The sequence below is a fragment of the Myzus persicae genome, unplaced genomic scaffold (genome assembly GCF_001856785.1).
Source record: "Myzus persicae strain clone G006 unplaced genomic scaffold, MPER_G0061.0, whole genome shotgun sequence".
Lineage (NCBI taxonomy): Eukaryota > Metazoa > Arthropoda > Insecta > Hemiptera > Aphididae > Myzus > Myzus persicae.
Genome location: NW_019104098.1, coordinates 6,147 through 23,366, shown reverse-complemented (window position 1 = coordinate 23,366; position 17,220 = coordinate 6,147). Strand labels below are relative to the sequence as shown.

The 17,220-nt window shown below is 28.9% G+C and overlaps 3 protein-coding genes across 4 annotated transcripts; all 3 read left to right on the top strand.

Moving 5' to 3' along the window:
• The first annotated feature begins 2,573 nt into the window (after positions 1-2,573).
• Positions 2,574-4,169, top strand: LOC111038708. Its single transcript, XM_022321927.1, has 6 exons — positions 2,574-2,748; positions 2,881-3,077; positions 3,150-3,284; positions 3,362-3,518; positions 3,586-3,802; positions 3,883-4,169. Exons 1-6 carry the CDS (start codon positions 2,684-2,686, stop codon positions 3,940-3,942), a joined length of 831 nt encoding a protein of 276 aa, XP_022177619.1. The 5' UTR covers positions 2,574-2,683; the 3' UTR covers positions 3,943-4,169.
• A 2,920-nt stretch (positions 4,170-7,089) lies between these two features.
• LOC111038707 (protein arginine N-methyltransferase 7) lies at positions 7,090-11,863 on the top strand. Of its 2 annotated transcripts, XM_022321924.1 has the most exons (11): positions 7,090-7,285; positions 7,880-7,984; positions 8,048-8,197; positions 8,260-8,475; positions 8,583-8,815; positions 8,886-9,194; positions 9,315-9,522; positions 9,589-9,729; positions 9,836-10,063; positions 11,147-11,310; positions 11,551-11,794. In XM_022321924.1, the coding sequence occupies exons 2-11, from the start codon at positions 7,886-7,888 to the stop codon at positions 11,792-11,794; spliced, it is 1,992 nt and encodes a 663-aa protein (XP_022177616.1). In that variant the 5' UTR covers positions 7,090-7,285; positions 7,880-7,885. The 2 variants fall into 2 exon arrangements, with proteins under 2 accessions (XP_022177616.1, XP_022177617.1); XM_022321925.1 differs by lacking the exon at positions 7,090-7,285 and having other exon boundaries at positions 7,886-7,984; positions 11,551-11,863.
• A 2,206-nt stretch (positions 11,864-14,069) lies between these two features.
• On the top strand, positions 14,070-16,609 carry LOC111038709 (40S ribosomal protein S13). The gene is made up of 4 exons (XM_022321928.1): positions 14,070-14,239; positions 14,459-14,586; positions 16,170-16,335; positions 16,412-16,609. The coding sequence occupies exons 1-4, from the start codon at positions 14,217-14,219 to the stop codon at positions 16,548-16,550; spliced, it is 456 nt and encodes a 151-aa protein (XP_022177620.1). The 5' UTR covers positions 14,070-14,216; the 3' UTR covers positions 16,551-16,609.
• Positions 16,610-17,220: the final 611 nt, after the last annotated feature.

Below are 17,220 nucleotides of genomic sequence, written 5' to 3'. Positions count from 1 at the left end.
ATGAATGTTTTGTAATTATGTAATATGCATACATTTTCAAAAGGGTTTCAAACCCGTTTATTATTATAAAACAAAATACTTAAATATACGGCTGAAAATCCAATGTCGAAAAACTTAAGACGCTCATAAAAATTTACTGTGGATTTCTTAACCATGTATTTAGTTTTCAAGTATTTTGACCTAGCAAATAGTATTCATCAACAATAAATGAAAAAAGCTAAAATAAATTTTAACATTTTTCATATACCTATCTTTAAATGGCTAAAAAATAATCAAAATATTTTAAAATTTAATGTTGTATGGAAAATGGTAATGTAAACAACAAAAGTTTACGAAGAACTAGCCGACAGAAATTCCATTATTTCCTTAATTTCTTTTTGTATTGAAATTTTAACCTTTCGAATGCGCCAAGTATATTAACAAAAATATTGAAGTTGAAAATCAAAGCATTATTTTGACTGCTTATCGTGTACACCCACAAATAAATAAAAATAATATTGTAAAATCAATAGATTCATCGTTCCACACAAAATTTAAAATTGAACATTTTATACATTTTTAGCTACAAAATAATTTGCAAATTTTCAAGATTTTGATGAATTTTTGGTTTTCTAGTAGGTATTAATAACGTCACAAGTTTATTTCGTCAAAATTAAAATATATCAATGTACATTGTGTCATTATTTCTAACACACTAGAATTAATATTTTATATTATTATAATATATTTAGTCGGTAGGTATATAAAAATATTATATGTATTAACTACTTATAAATGTTAATTTTTAGTTTTTATTTTAGTACCTAGTAATTTTCTTCAAAATATTAATTAATAAATAATATTAAGTTAATAAGTAGGTACTTATAATATGTATAATATAATCAATTGTTTTATTTAGTATAGACTATAATATTATATTAATAGGTACAGTCGTATAAACAATGAGGATCTTAAGTTCCATTTTTTTATCAGCCCTTATAATTATTTCTATATTAATTGCGTAAAGTACATACGCGTGTAGGTAAAAAATTTGACAAAAATAGTAATAATTGAATAATATTTGTATGTCTACATATAGGTATATATTTGTATTGTAGTCACTTGGAGGAGCAGTTTGTGTTAACTTACATTGGTGCCCCAATTTAAACATTAATTAAATGCTCCCCTTGGCACGGCTCAGGAGTATTTTGAGGAGTATTTTAGTTCTTTTTGGGGATTTGTTTGAACCGTAGTCCATGGTCTATTAGTATTTAGTCCATAGATTATATTTACAATTAGCTTATAAATTATAAACTTTAAAAGAATAAGCATTTACTCTGAGCATTGAGCTTTCATAGTTTCATGGCATTCATGCGATCATGCATGACAAAATGTTGTCATGGTTTTAACGTTTCATACTTTATGCCTTTATTATTGCTTTGCAGTTTGCACCACGATGGCTTAAATATACAAAGTTATTGCACATAATTCTATATTGTTAAGAAGACGTAATACTAGCATTTGTTGTCTCCGTCTTACAAGTTCCGTAATATACCAAATTTACGTTCAGCCGATCACATGTATAAAAATAGCTTTGCTAATTTAAAAATTAGGATGGATGGACCTTTTATAAAACTTGATGGTAAGAACATTATCTGTGTTTGTATGTTTGTTTTTTACGATAGATCAATTTTTAAATGAATTATGATCATTTTTAATTTACGTCATATACATAAGCATAACCAGCTAGAAAATTGAATTATCGTAAAAAAACCAACATACCACACGGATAATGTTATTTTTCAGAAAAGCTTACCTTAGTTTTCCAATTAAACTTTGATTGGAAAAAAAAGTAATAATTTTTTTGCTTACGAATAAAATCAGGTATAAAATTAAAAAGCCACATTTAATGATCAATAGAAATTTTAGAAATTTCATTATTTTCAATAATATAACTTCCCTGTGAATACTTAATAATTAAATAACTCAAAATGAAAAAAAAAACAGTAAAATAATAAAAATTATATAATTTAAAGAAAACCTAGTTGCTTCTATTATGTTTAATGACTGTATAGTTTGTAAAAACAAAATACCTACTAATTGTTTATTTTATTATATAAATAACCAATGTTATTTAAGATTTTCAAAAAGGAAAATTCTATACCCATCGATGAGGAATAGTTCAATAGTTACGTACCTAGGTGCCGGCTCGTATCGAAGTCAGAGTCCGATACGGGCAGGGGCACAATTACAATGAGAAAACTGGAAGTGATAAGCATACCCAAGCCCTCCCATCCCCTAAAAAAAATTGAGCCTATTGATACGGGTTGGTACGTAAAGCATGTTTAATGCAAGTCGCAAGGGTACCTTCTCAAAAGCTCAAAATAATTGATCTGATATGTATTAATAATACACCCCAGTTTCTCCCTTGAAAATCTTGGGAGTTATATTTGTCATTTGAATTTTGAGGTTACTGCTTGAATATTTGTATTTAATGATATATTCTGCATTCCATGGTTTTTATCAGGCTAAGAGATTATAACTTTTTATCAAGGCATTATATTCAGGGTTTTTAATATTGTAATCAATTATGTTTTTTATTGTTTTCAAACTATATTTTCAATAATTTATCAGTTTATAATTTTGACGTATTTAATATTTTAATGCTAATTTGTTCTTACTATTTTGTTTGAGTTACATAAAAATGGTCACTACTTGTTCAGTTAAAGGCTGTAAATCCAGAGCTGGTCAAGGTATTAAGTTTCACAGGTATTTTATTAGCAACATTTTGATCTTGCATTTTGATTATAAGTTCTAAAACTTATGTTTTGGTATGTAGAGTAGATGTTTGTCACAAGTTTTTATTTATCAATTAACTCTTATGATGTTCTTCTAAATTAGACTTCCTAAGGGCGAAATTCGTGAAGCATGGGTTACATTCCTCAAGAAATACAATCCTCTGTTTGTGCCAACAAGTCGTTGTATCACTGTTTGTGGGCTACATTTTTTATCCGATTTGGATTATGAAATTACACCTACCAGCGCTTATCTAACAAAACGTTTAAAAAAAAATTCTATCCCTAGTATTATGAACCAAAGTAAGTTATTTATTAGCATAGGTACTTGATATCCAGGTATCAAAATAAAATATTAACAAATTATGTTTGTAGATATCCGTAGATCATTATTTAACAAGTCAAATAAGGAATCAAACTGTATTCCTGATCATGATGCAGAAGAAGTTGTTACATTATCACCGTCAGATTTATATGCTGAACTACCCGTTGTACCACCTTCTATACCTCGTATGCTAAACAATATAATTTTGTATTTAAAACTGAGTACCTACTACTTACTATGATTTGATTGTATTTAATTATAGTTCCAGTAGACACCTTAATAAAAAATATTGTATTGCCAAAAGCTACTGTTCAAAGTGCAAGTACAATTTCACCTTTACCCACTATCCAAAATAGAAATGAAATTCCAAGTGTGCTTGTACAAGGCAAAGATGGAGAAAAATTATTAAGACCAAATAAGTGAGTTGTATAAAAGCATATATATTTTTGCCCACATGATTCTATATAAAATATTTTATTGTTTCAGTAAAAGAAAGTGTTTTATGGGTGATTTTAAACACCCAAGTGATATTGATAGCCCAAATAATAGATTAAAATATTGGATAGCTTCGCAGTCAACTGTGAATAAGCAAAACAAACAAATTAAGTTTTTATATAGACAAACAGTAGACTTGAGAAAAAAAATAAAGAAATTAGACAATTTACTACATCAACTAAAAAATGAAAAAAAAAATGTTCCTAAGGTATATTAAATATAATATTTTTGTACTTCATTGCTTCCTACTAATGTTATTTATGCTAATAAATTGATCAAAATATTTAGGAATTAATATTATCATCTAGTCAACACGAAATTTATATGTCTATGTGTAAGCCAATATGAAAGATCAGTTAATTTGAAGCACAAGAAGTTGAAAAATTCAAATCCGTGATTATGGTTGTACTATACAAAAATTGTCCCTAATATCTACAAAATTATCAACAATATGATTCATTACAACAGCAAGTAGGCAAGTACTAAAATATGTATAACATTATGATAATCAACAATATGACATATTTAAAATTTTACTTTGAAATCAATTAAAATGTCACAAAAGACGTTACTTAGATTATAATATCATATTTTGTATCATACATAATAAATCATACCATATAAGTTAAAATTATGTTAGAACTAAATGCTTTTATTTTTTTTATAGATTCTATCGATCAACCTTGGTGAAGGTTTCAGTAGATGGAATTATTATGGTTGTTCACAGAGTTTCTACTTCCTTTTTGTCTTCATAGAAGTTAATACAAATATTTTGATAAGGTTTCATTGGCTTAATAGTAGGAATTATCCCCCGAGCCTTTTTTTTTTTTAAATCACCGTAATTAAATTCTCGTGAGCACTTTGCTATAAAATATTGCAAGTTTTTAAAATTTTAAAATAAAAATTAGTGGGCAATGGTTAACTATTATTACAGTTAAAAGAAAAAACTGATATAAACTTAAACTTACGATTTCTGATGTCATTTTTAACCGCCTAAACTTTATACCTTCTTACTTTTAAACACAGAATAAATAAAGACTTGGTGTATGTCAATTTTGTTAATGATAATTTTATTTGTAAATTACACAATGAGACTTGGAATTCAAAAAAAACCCAAAAAATGTCTTAAAAAAAACCCAAAAATTCCCTAAATAAAATCCTTTTGTGCAAAACAAATTCTGAATAATGCACATTTTTTTGGGACAATATTGATTCCAAAGACACGCTAGACATTTTAGCTAGAAAAAAAACATACTTTATTTTATGAACAATACATTTTATTTTATTTTATTTTATTGTTTACGAAAACCATTATAAAATCATTTATCTACCTCATTTAATTTATAATATAATAAAACTAAAACTTATATCCCATCCCAAAATCAATTCTATAAACTCACTCTTGTTTATGAATATTGAATTTTAGCATATGCCATTTAAAGTTTAATAATATTTAGTTTAAATGTGTGGAGTCCAATAAACAAGTTAAGAGATTTTTTTTTTTTTTTTTTTTTTTTTTGATCTTAAGCTTCGGCAACTGAGGCCATTAGCTGTAGGTTGTGGTACTGTAGGGTTTTTGGGACTGTTGGGTTACTGTAGGGTTATGGAACACGTGTGTGTTTGTTTGGCAGAATTTCTAGTGGGCACCCGTAGGTTTCTGCCATACCCGGTTGGGGGATGGCGGCCTCTCTCTCCAGACACCGTGACTGCCCGGAGAGAAGTGCCACCCGTGACCGAGATTCGAACCGGCGACGGTGCGCGTTGCGACTGACGCGTTATCCACTCGGCCACTCCGTCCCCCAAGTTAAGAGATTATACATTTATAAAGAATGCTTCATAGGTTTTAAAATTGTGTGACAATGGGATAATCCTGCCTTAGACAGTTGAAATACAAATCAATATTTATTTGATAGGAAATAATTATTGTATCTAGATAATAACTTAACCTAAGATTGAAAGTATTAAATTAAAATTATAAATACAAATATATTTTATAGGTACAACTAATTGCTTATAATGTAATAGTTAAGGTTATCACAAAAATACTTCAAAAAAATTGTTATACATCGTTTTGTTCTGGTTAACCTATATAAAAATAATTCTATCTATAATATGAAATTGTTCAAACTTTATCATATTGAAGAAATTGTACATTTTTATAAAATATAATAATATATTTAATTTCAGGTACCAATTAACCAGGTGAACAGTTGGCTGTTACATGTGATTTTATATCTAGTGGTGCTTGTCTTACACATTTGTTGCTATTGATGGAAAATACGTGAAATGTAGTTCGTCTAAACATCAGATTTTCTGCAAATACCAGAATAATTAATCCAGTATTGTAACAATCAAGTATCAACAATAAAATGGTTATTGGACATGATAAATATGCAAACATATAAGACATACAAAAAATGACATCCTTTTATTTTTGTCTTGAAATAATTAAATTTCTGAACCAATAAAGCATATTCTCTCAATGAGTATTTTTGTAAACCAATAGCTTTAGACTTCCAAGTACAAACCTGATTGCCATGTTACCAAACAAATTTATCCACTTAACCTTTCAATTATCTTTAAAAAAAATATACAATGTACTTTTTTTTCGATAGTCAAGGGCTTTAGCTTATATTATGTATACTAAATTTGTAATAATTATCAACAGTTGGCTGATTGCCGTTATGTCACAAAAACATGGAATTCGATTTGTTGTACATAGTACATACATGTATGTTACACAAATTAAGTACTAACAGGAATATGCTAGAAATGATGAAGATGGAGTAATTATTATAGACACTAGACATCAGCAGTTTAGGCACACTACAAAAATTATCCTAGGTGTAATTTGAATGTTAGGTTTGAGTAAACCAAGATCTGATTAAGATAGTTGATATCGTAAATCAAGGCACTGATCAGAACAATTTAAGTTTTGCGTTTTATTGCATTTGAAAATCAAATTTAAAACCAATACATCACGTCTTCCCTCATATTATATGGACATATATTTTGCATTAGCTATAACTCTTTATAATTTACAATAATTCCTCAAACGGCTGTTTCATTTAGTAATATTGTTTAATTCATGATTCACTTACATGACTCATGTTAGTTAATCTTAATCATGTAATTACTTTTTACTATAAACTAAGATAACTAAGATTTGAATTATGCTTTTTTCCGAATCTAAATCAATTATTAAGGATCCTTAACTCTTTGAACAGTGTCATTGTGTCAACCACCAAGCACGATTTAAATTTTAAGATATAATTAATCAACTTGTATTTTGTATATAAATATCTTATAATTTAAGACTCTGGATAAAAATACTTAATAATTATGGAATCGAGTAATCGACCATTATAGGTATTTAGGTATCAGTATTCACTATTCAACACGTCCAGTAGGCAGTAGCAGCTGTCCTCGCCCCTTGGTTGTTCCAAGGTCAACTCCACTCGTCACGGTTGTTGTACCATGTTATCATCACCACCACGTTTCGTTATCAACGAAACGGCGAAAGCGAAACTAGTCGATGAATATTGAATTAATTATTAATGTTACTAACATCGTGCTTCGGTTTTGCGCGTTGAAATTTTTCAAAATTTTTGCACCCGCGAGACCGCAAGCGGCCACCAAACCGCTGGACATCCACGGGTTCATAACAATTAATTAATCCAACCGATTCAAAGTATGTAGAAACATCAATAGATAGTAATAGAAATTTATTTGTACTGATTTTTCGTGTTCGAAGCAATTTAATGTTATTCTTAATTTGTTTATTACCTATAATAATTGATACCTACCTACCATTTTCAGTTATTGAATACTAGTGGTTATTACTAATTATACAATAAATTTAGTATTCTAACATTATCATGGTCTTGTTATAGATAAGTAGTTTTCTTATAGTTTTGCTAACAGAATTCTTATGACATATTACAATTTATAATCATGGTTATTGATAATTTAAAAAAAAAGGTGCTTATACATAATGAATATATAAACACAAAGTGTATAGTAAAAGCCAGTACAAAATTAATGCTTGAAAATAACAGTAAGGTTATAATTTGTTTTTCAAAAAACTGTAGACTTTTCATTTGATCAGGTATTTTATATTCCATTATTACTACTAAAATTGTATAGATTAATTGCGTTTTATACTCAAAATATCTACTTGGTATCCACAATTTAATTGTAAAAATAGTGATGCCCAAAATGGTATACTGTGAACTTTAAAGTACTCTCAATATGGTGTATAGTTTAAAACATTTACATGTTTCAGAATACCATGGATGACAATTGGGAAGTAAATTCTATGATGGAGTTTGATCACCATCAGAATATTGCCCGAGCTGCTTTTGGAGATATGCTCTATGACAGTGACAGAGTAATTATGCCATGTGTACTACAACAATAATTAAAATATAATTCCCATGTATTTTCCTTACAGAATCAGTTGTACTATAAAGCATTGAAAAAAGAAATTACTAGATTGCATAAATCTAACAAAAAAGTCCATGTCCTAGACATCGGAAGTGGTACTGGTCTACTGGCTATGATGGCTGCTAAATGTGGTGCTGATTCTGTTTATGCCTGTGAAGTATTTAAAACATTGTTGGTAACATAACATACTTAGATTTTTAAACTCTTGGCTACTTATAGGAATTTGAAGATTCCTATAAATGTGCAAAAGAAATAATAAAGTCAAATTATTTGGAAGACAAAATTGTTCTTATTCACAAGAGCTCTCAAAAGTTAAAAGTTGGTGTGGACTTACCTCACCGTATGAATTTATTAGTCACAGAAGTTTTTGACACAGAACTGATTGGGGAAGGAGCTATTTCAGTGTTCAATCATGCTCATCAGGAACTGTTAACGGTAATATTTATAATATACCTATATTGTTTTTTACTTAATTGAATAATAGCAGAAAATGTATTTGCCCAACAACTAATAATTTGTTTCTTGTACTATTTTTGTTTTAGGATGATTGTATTGTAATCCCCTCTGAAGCTATTGTGTATGCTCAAGTAATCGAAAGCAAGTATATAAGAAATTTCAATAGAGTTAATGATGTGTACCACAATAAAAAGTTATTGATTAAGATACCTGAAAACATAAAGAATTGTCAAGGTATTGAAAGTGTGTTTGATTTACAACTCGGTGAACTACCAACAGATTCTTTTAAAACGTTAATTCCTGCACAAGTGATGTTCAGGTGATAGATATTAACTGTAACTATTTTAATTACCCCCCATATTATTTAACCGGTTAAAATATATTCATAGATTCAATTGGAGTGATAAAAATGGCGTGATAACAGATCGTAAAAATGCTATTCGTTGTAAATCAAAAGAAAATGGTACTGCTCATGCCGCATTTGTATGGTGGGATTTGGCCATGGACACCGATGGTGATATTATGCTGAGCTGTGCCCCTAAATGGCATTTGCAACGGCACAACGTACCTTGGAGAGACCATTGGATACAAGGAGTGTATTACTTTGCTAATGAAGTGAACTTAAAAACAAACGAAGAAGTTAGTGTAATTGGTTACCACGATGAACTATCGTTTTGGTTTGACACCAATAAGTCTAGGTAGGTATTATTTTTAGTGACTATTGCATTATGTATCTTTCTATCCTGTGCATATTAATTTTAATAATTTATATTTATGTTGTACAAATCAACTGGAATGCAATTTTTGTTTTGTTTCAGTTCATATTTAGATGTTCCTTTTCCTTACTGTGAATGTGATTTTCATCGAGTCATTAGCAGGACTCTTATAGGGCAAATGAATGATCACTACCTCACAAACAGTTATTTAACTGCATTGAAAAAATATGTTCAACCAAACAGTGTTTGTCTATTTGTTGGCAACTTGTCATTTATGGGACTTGCGGCAGCTCTATTTGGCGCTGCAAAAGTATTTATTAACATTTTGTAACGTTAGTTATTTAGCAACAATATATAATAATATTGTTACATTTAGGTTTATTACTATGATATAAGTGGGCCTCAAGGTTTTGCAAAAGTTATACATTCATATATAAGATCTAATAAATTGGAAGATAAAGTTATTTTATTGAAAACATACAAAGAAGTATTGGAAATAATTTCAAAACAAAAAGAAGTAAATATTTTTTATTAATATTATTACAAAGAAATATACAATAAAAAATGTATTAATTGCTCAATCATAAAATATTTCAATGCATATTAATTAAATTTTGTACCAGAATGATGAAGAAATATGTACTGTATTTATGGAACCGTCCAAATGGATTTTACCTGAATGGATTGATATTGTAAAATATTCTCTACAAGTAAATCCCAAAACTAACGTATTTCCAAGTGAAGCTACTGTGAAAATACAAGCAGTAGAATTCAAAGATTTATGGAAAATTCGAGCTCCTTTGACTGAAGTTGAAGGGTTTGAAATAATACCTTTCAATGAAATTGTTCAGGTAATTAACTCTTATGGCCGTAACACGTTTGAGCACAGAACTATATTTTTACCTGAGATTTGAGGGAACGATTGGGAACACACTTTTTGGTTAACATTTCTTAAAGATCAAAAATTAAAATAACGTTTAGGTGCATAATAATTTTAAAATAATGCCACATTTAGATACCAACGTATGGGTTCACATTTTGTTTTTTTTACTCTTTAGTGCTGTTTATCTAAAGTTATTCAAGATACACCACAAGGAATCTCCCAATTAAACGTGATCTGATATTATTTAAATATTTTACTATATCATTGTCAATTTTAAGCTCGTTACAATTATTTTTAAGTATATTCAATATTATTTAAATCCACTTAGTACAATATTTTTAACATTTCTCTTAATAGTGGATATCTTGAAAAAAGTTTCTTTTTGAATTTCCATCAAGGATTGATTATACTAAAACAATTTGCTTGTATATAACTGTAAATACCACCACTTTTGTAGATAACGCATACATATTATAATGTTTACCCATATGTATCTTATATATGTGTACCCAAACATTCTCTAATTTACCAGTTAAAATCATAAAATACCTTTTATTCTATGCCCCTAAATGTTCTGTATATTTGTACCCTAATGTGGCTTTTGTTTTAATGTGCCCAAAAATTCTGCGCCCACTCTTACAACTGTTTCAGTATTAAAACTGTAGTAAAATAATACAGTTAACAAAGTAAATACAATTATTAATGTGTTAGTGGAATTGCTTAAATAAACAAAAGCTAAAATTTTATTTTAAAGTTGTATATTCAAGTATTTTAATATTTACTTTGTAATTACTTCAGAATTTGTTTATTTGTTAATTATTAGTTGTACATTTATTTATATATTTTAATATACGCCTATATATTTAAAGTAATAGAACATTTAATATGATATTATACATTATTGTATATTGGTATTGTCTGAAGTGCTCGTGTTAATGATGATTTAATCTTTGATAAGTATTTTACATTTCATTTTACTTTTGTTTGACATGGATTTTCTTTAAACGCTACAATTTGTCATCATGGTATTTTGTGTTTTGTATTGTTGTAGGAGAGTATAAAAATATCAGATGGACTACTGGAAGAAAAGCCGTTGTGGGAATACCCAAGCAAAAGCCTTTCAAATGCTTATGATTTATTTACTTTGAATTTTGAAAACATTGCTAATGAATCCAGTTTGATACTCAAAAACTTATTAACTGTAAAAATCAATAAGTAAGTAACTAAATTTGGTATTAAATTAATATTAAATGATCTTCTTACCAGTCGTTTTTAAATGGTTAAATTAACTTTGCTTAAAGCGTTTACTGTATTTTAAATTAAATGTCTTTCATAACAGATTAATATATTATTACATTCAGTTTTTACATAGTTGATTACTTATATAGTTATTGATTTTTATGTATTAATTATTTATTATTTTAAATTAATGTTATGAATTCATTCTGTTTACAGCAAAGGTATTTGTCATGGTCTCGTCTGTTGGGTAGATTGGTTTTTGGATACAGATGTATGTATCTCATTTGGCGCTTCAAACAGAAAGATCTATAACTCAGATTGGTATCCTTATGCACGACAAAGAATTTATTTTTTAAATAAATACCAAAATGTTAGTCCTGAAGATGTTATAAATTGTGATGCGATTTTGTGTAAAAATGGCAATTTGTTAGTTAGTTTTTGTAATACCTATGATCATTAAGTTACTAAATTCATATTTTTGTATCAAAACTTGTTTATTTTATACCATATTAAGACAATAATAACAGTATATTTTCAAGTGTTTTAATTTTACATTTGCTGGATGACCATTTATTTGTTCATAAAATATAATAAATTATTAATATCTCTATAGTTTGCTCAAATAAAAATCAAATCTAGTGTTGATATTTTAGCTGACGGAAATATATCTGCTACATATTGTTATGCATAATAAATTGATCATTAGATTTTATTTATAAATATTAGATCCAGGGCTTTTGCATTTAATTTACAATATAAAAAATGTTCTTCATCTGCTTTAAAAGTTATCACTTTTCAATGTCAAAAATTTAGAAAAACATTAGTGGCTATGGTTGGGATCATGGTCTATATAAAACAATTTATTTTGTCCTGTAGAAAATCATGTAAGGCCGTTTTTCTATTTTCTAATCCATGCCATAATATTAATCTGTACCTGTTGTATATCCATTTTGTCATACACTAAAGCACATTTCAAACTTTCAGTATTTTAGTATCTAAGCGTGTTTGAATAGACCAAATTGGTTAAACCATCAGTTACCTATTTCAATTGAGTAGTTTAGTTAATCTATTTTGTTCTATTTTTTGTTATCTAGTGTTCATAAATGATTTAACACTCAACTAAATGTCCTGTATAGTCCAGAGGCGGATCAAGTGCGTAATTTTTTTTATTGAGGAGGGGGAAAGTTCCAAAAATTACAACATATTACAATAACTCACAAAGGCATTTTAATAGTTAACTTTTTACTAGACAAATTCTTAACGTAGCTATTGGTAAAGCATTGGTTAACATGAATTTGTCTGATTTTTCTTCGAAAGAAACTGATTTTATGTCCATTCTGAATAATTGTATTCATTGCAAAAATGTTTTAGCGCACAAGAACTCGACTGTCGAAAATGTACATTGAGTATTAACACATTACACGTGGGACGTCCGACGTAGATACTAAAAAATGTCACTTGGGCGTCGAGTTGTACATTATTACGTAATTGAAGGGGTCTGTGCAATAACCAGGGAACTTCATTTTTCAAAACTTTTTAAGAAACCCAAAAAACCTCCCTTGCTATTCTGAGGTATCTGGCTTTTCAACAGAAATAAAAACCAGAAATCTCCCAGTTAGGCACATTATATTTCCGAAATCTACTGGTTGGTCGGATTTTTTTCGTTCTTGTAAAGAAAAACTAGGTTTTTTTGCTTTATCAAATTCAAATAAACCCCGATTTTGACGAAAAATAGAGTTGTCTGGTTGTTGCATGGATCCCTTCAATTACTTTTATCTTACCTACTGGACGTCTGAACGATCGCAATGCCGACATTCCAGTCAATATATACCAGAACTACGATAAAGAAACGTAGGTATAATAAGTTATTACTAATAACTAAAGTACCTAATATCTAATGTGCTAATAGACAGTCCAGACATTTTCAGAATTGTAATTTTACAATAAACACCGGTAAAGAAATTGAATCCTGTATTCTGTAACTCTAGAATTATGAATATCTACGACATCCACTACCGCATTGTGTACAGTGGAATAAACACAGTTAAACTTTAAAATAGTGGGCAACTATGGTTCAATTGGGGGTAGGGAGCGGAAAAATGCCCCCTTTGCCACCCTGAATACGCCACTGGCATAGACAAAATTCAAGAATACTAACATAGGCTAAATACTTATAGAGGGCTCCGCATCCACTTGTTTTGTCTGTCTTACAAATGTACACATTACAATTTATTTACACTGCAAACTTTATGTTAATAATAGTCAATTTTACTGTTTTTTTTTTTAAATTGAAGTGAATCTCGATGATGAATTTTTATCTAAATTATAGAGCATATTATAATGTATTCAAAATATGCATTAAAAAAAAAGATTATTTGTATGAATATATTTTATTTAAATTTTGATGTCTGCGGACTGCGACCGACGTCCCCGTGGCCCGTATTAATAATATCTGTATATAAATAAAATGAATAACTGGAAAATAAATCTAATCGGCAATAAATTGTCCATGATTATTACCAGAAAGTAATTAGTAACTACCGTCTACCAGGCAGCCACGGTCTTAGAAGATATTAATATCTTTTACCAGCTACCTTGCACTTTCGAACGCTGGCGTTCACAACACTTTTAATCACGATATCACGTTCCAAGCAATAGCTCCTGGAAGAAAAACCATTGCCGTGGACGAATGTTCCTTGGCGTGTGCGTTCGTATTCCGGCGATGATATCTCCTTGACGGAATCGACCAAACACCATTCTTTTTGGTTATGTGGAGTTTGTCTAACGTGTGTGTAGGATTTCTTTTTCGGGATTTTACATTCATCTCCGTCGTGGAATAATTTTTTTATTGTTCAAAAAGTGTAAAACAACCAAACTTCATCATGGGTCGGATGCACACACCAGGGTAATTATTGTTACAATTCCATTTTTGTTATAACTAAAAGATATTGGACTTCGTCGACACCGATATGGCCGCGATTCACAGTATTGAAACGCATTGCATTTTTTTTATAATCGATCCAATTGATTTGTTTTGCCGTCGGTGTTTGATGGTTTCTACCGTTGCCTTTCCATATCTTTATACATCGTGTGAACTGACTATTTTTGTATGATGTGTTTACAGTAAAGGTATTTCCAAGTCGGCTCTGCCGTACCGCCGCAGCGTAGCCACCTGGCTGAAAGCCTCGTCAGAGGATGTCAAGGATCACATTTTCAAGTTAGCCAAGAAGGGTTTGACACCGTCTAAAATCGGTAATGCTCAGTCCTTTTGACTTACTCGCTTGATAATGTGATATGCCCAAAGATTTATACAAGTATCAATTGTTATGATGTTATGCTGGAAACTGCTATCGAAATCTCGTTTTTGATCTTGATTTCCAGCATGGTTCTAATATTGTTTTTTTAGTTGGTTAGTTTTGACAGTTATTTCCAAAACAAAGATTGTGAAGTTAATCAGTTTTGATTGACTTCATCATGTTCTTCAGATTTATTTACTTTAACTTGTTATGGCAAGATACTTTGTTATACACTTAAGTTATTGGACAGAGTACCTTAAAATCATGTCTATGAACCGCTTAAAAGTTTGTTTCTATGTAACAACTCAGTGATGATAATTTTACTATTTACTATTACTGTAAAACATATTTAAACTGGTTTTCAGTTTTTTTTTTGTTAATTTTGAAGAATATTTGAGGCATTTGTCTGAGAGGTCAGTTTGTTACCAACTTTCACTGTTACAATCAGTACTACCTAGTATTATTTGATTTATAAAATATAAAGTTTTTAATTACTATTAAATGTATTTTATGCACATTGCATTTGATTCATTATTGAAATGTACATGTTGCATTTGATTCGTTAATTTAATGATACTCATCTAACCATTTTCTAGTTGATTGACGGTGGCTCCATGATGATTCGTATACAATTGTCTGAACACTTTTTTAAATTGGTTTTCAGTTTTTTAAGGTTTATTATGCGGACTTATCGAGGCATTTGTCTGAGAGCTACTTTTCAGTCTTGATTGAAATTGTTGTAAACATGTATGAAAATAATTAAACAATTAAAGTTACTATATTTTGTATTTCATTCAATATTGGGTAGTTGAAATAGTTTTAATTATAATTTTTAAGTATACACATTTTTCAAATTAATTCAATATTTATTTGATCAGCATTTTTATATCAGGCATTCTGAGTATTATATAAATATATTGATCTTGTAGATTGATTACTTGTATGAGAGTTTATTGTTAAAATTGTATGGCCACCTAATCGAAACTTCAATATTATTATCGATAAACTGGTTGTTGTTAAGAAGGTAACTGCTCTATGATGATTATTATACATACTATTTTCTGAACAACTAATTTAACTGGTTTTCAGTTTTTTTAAGTTTACTATGCGGACTTTTCGAGGCATTTGTCTGAGAGCTTTTTGATATTTTGTATTCTATTAACATACTACTAAAATATAATTTTAATGTTTAACAGGAAATTTTAAACTAAATAGATAAATATAAATTAATAAAATATGTGTAGAGGTATCTCATATTGAAATAAAATATGATAAACTTAATTTCATTGATACACTTAGTTATTATTTAAAAATTTGATAGGCGTGGGTCATTAAACAAACAACATTTATGTATTTAGCCTCTTAGAACTTGCTCTATGATGATTTTTATACATTTATTATCTGAACACCTATTTAATTGGTTTTCAGTTTTATAGGTTTTTTATGCAGACTTATCGAGGCATTTGTCTGAGAGCCATTTATGTTTAAATTCAATTTTATTGAATTTTTTTAATATTAATAATTAAAAACTTCTGACAGGTGTGATTTTGCGAGATTCCCATGGTGTCGCTCAAGTAAGATTTGTGACAGGAAACAAAATTCTTAGGATCATGAAAGCTATGGGTTTGGCTCCAGGTCTCCCAGAAGATTTGTACCATTTGATCAAGAAAGCTGTAGCAATCAGAAAACATTTGGAAAGAAACAGGTAATAATTTCAAAACCACGAATACTTGTTATGTTATGTATAGACTAAAACATATTTTTCTAATTATTTTGTTTAGGAAAGACAGAGATTCCAAATTCCGTTTGATTTTGGTTGAATCACGTATCCATCGTTTGGCAAGATACTACAAACGCAAATCAAAGATCGCCCCCAACTGGAGATACGAGTCCAGTACTGCTTCTGCTTTGGTTGCTTAAGTAAACTGGTATTTGTACGAACATTTGAAAAAATACAATTTACAATTTAAGTTCACCAATGTTTTTCTTTTTATTTATTAGTATTCTTTGTGTTTTTTACAAATCCTTGAAATTTATTTCTTTTATTATCAATTTTGAACCAGACGGTTCTCAGAGACTTGACTAATCTATTTAGTTTGAAATTCTCTCTTTGTACCTTTGGCCGAATGTTCTACGGGCTATTCTTTCTGAATTGGGATGACTGTAGTGTTGTGCTGACCCAAATATTGTCTTACGCGTAGCATATAAAAATAATCTATTTAACTGAGTAATATTGAAAGTAATAAAATTACCTTTTATCAAATTTTAAGGTAAGAATATTTTCTAAAGCCCAACATTGCTTTTTTTGAATCTCGACTAAAATAATTAATATCTGTGTAGTGATGATTATTAACATAAGTGATAACACTAAATTATAGAAATATCTTTATTATTCCAAAATCTGAATTTGAATAATTTCATTATTAAAGAAAATAAGGGGTGAGCAAGATTAAAAGCTCTTTAATTACATAAGTTTATAAGAATAATTGAAAAAACTTATATTATATCACAAATTTGGAATATTTAATTAGTTGCCTCATATAAATGATAAAATATTGAACTTGGCCCTCAAACAGTAAGATGTGAAGTT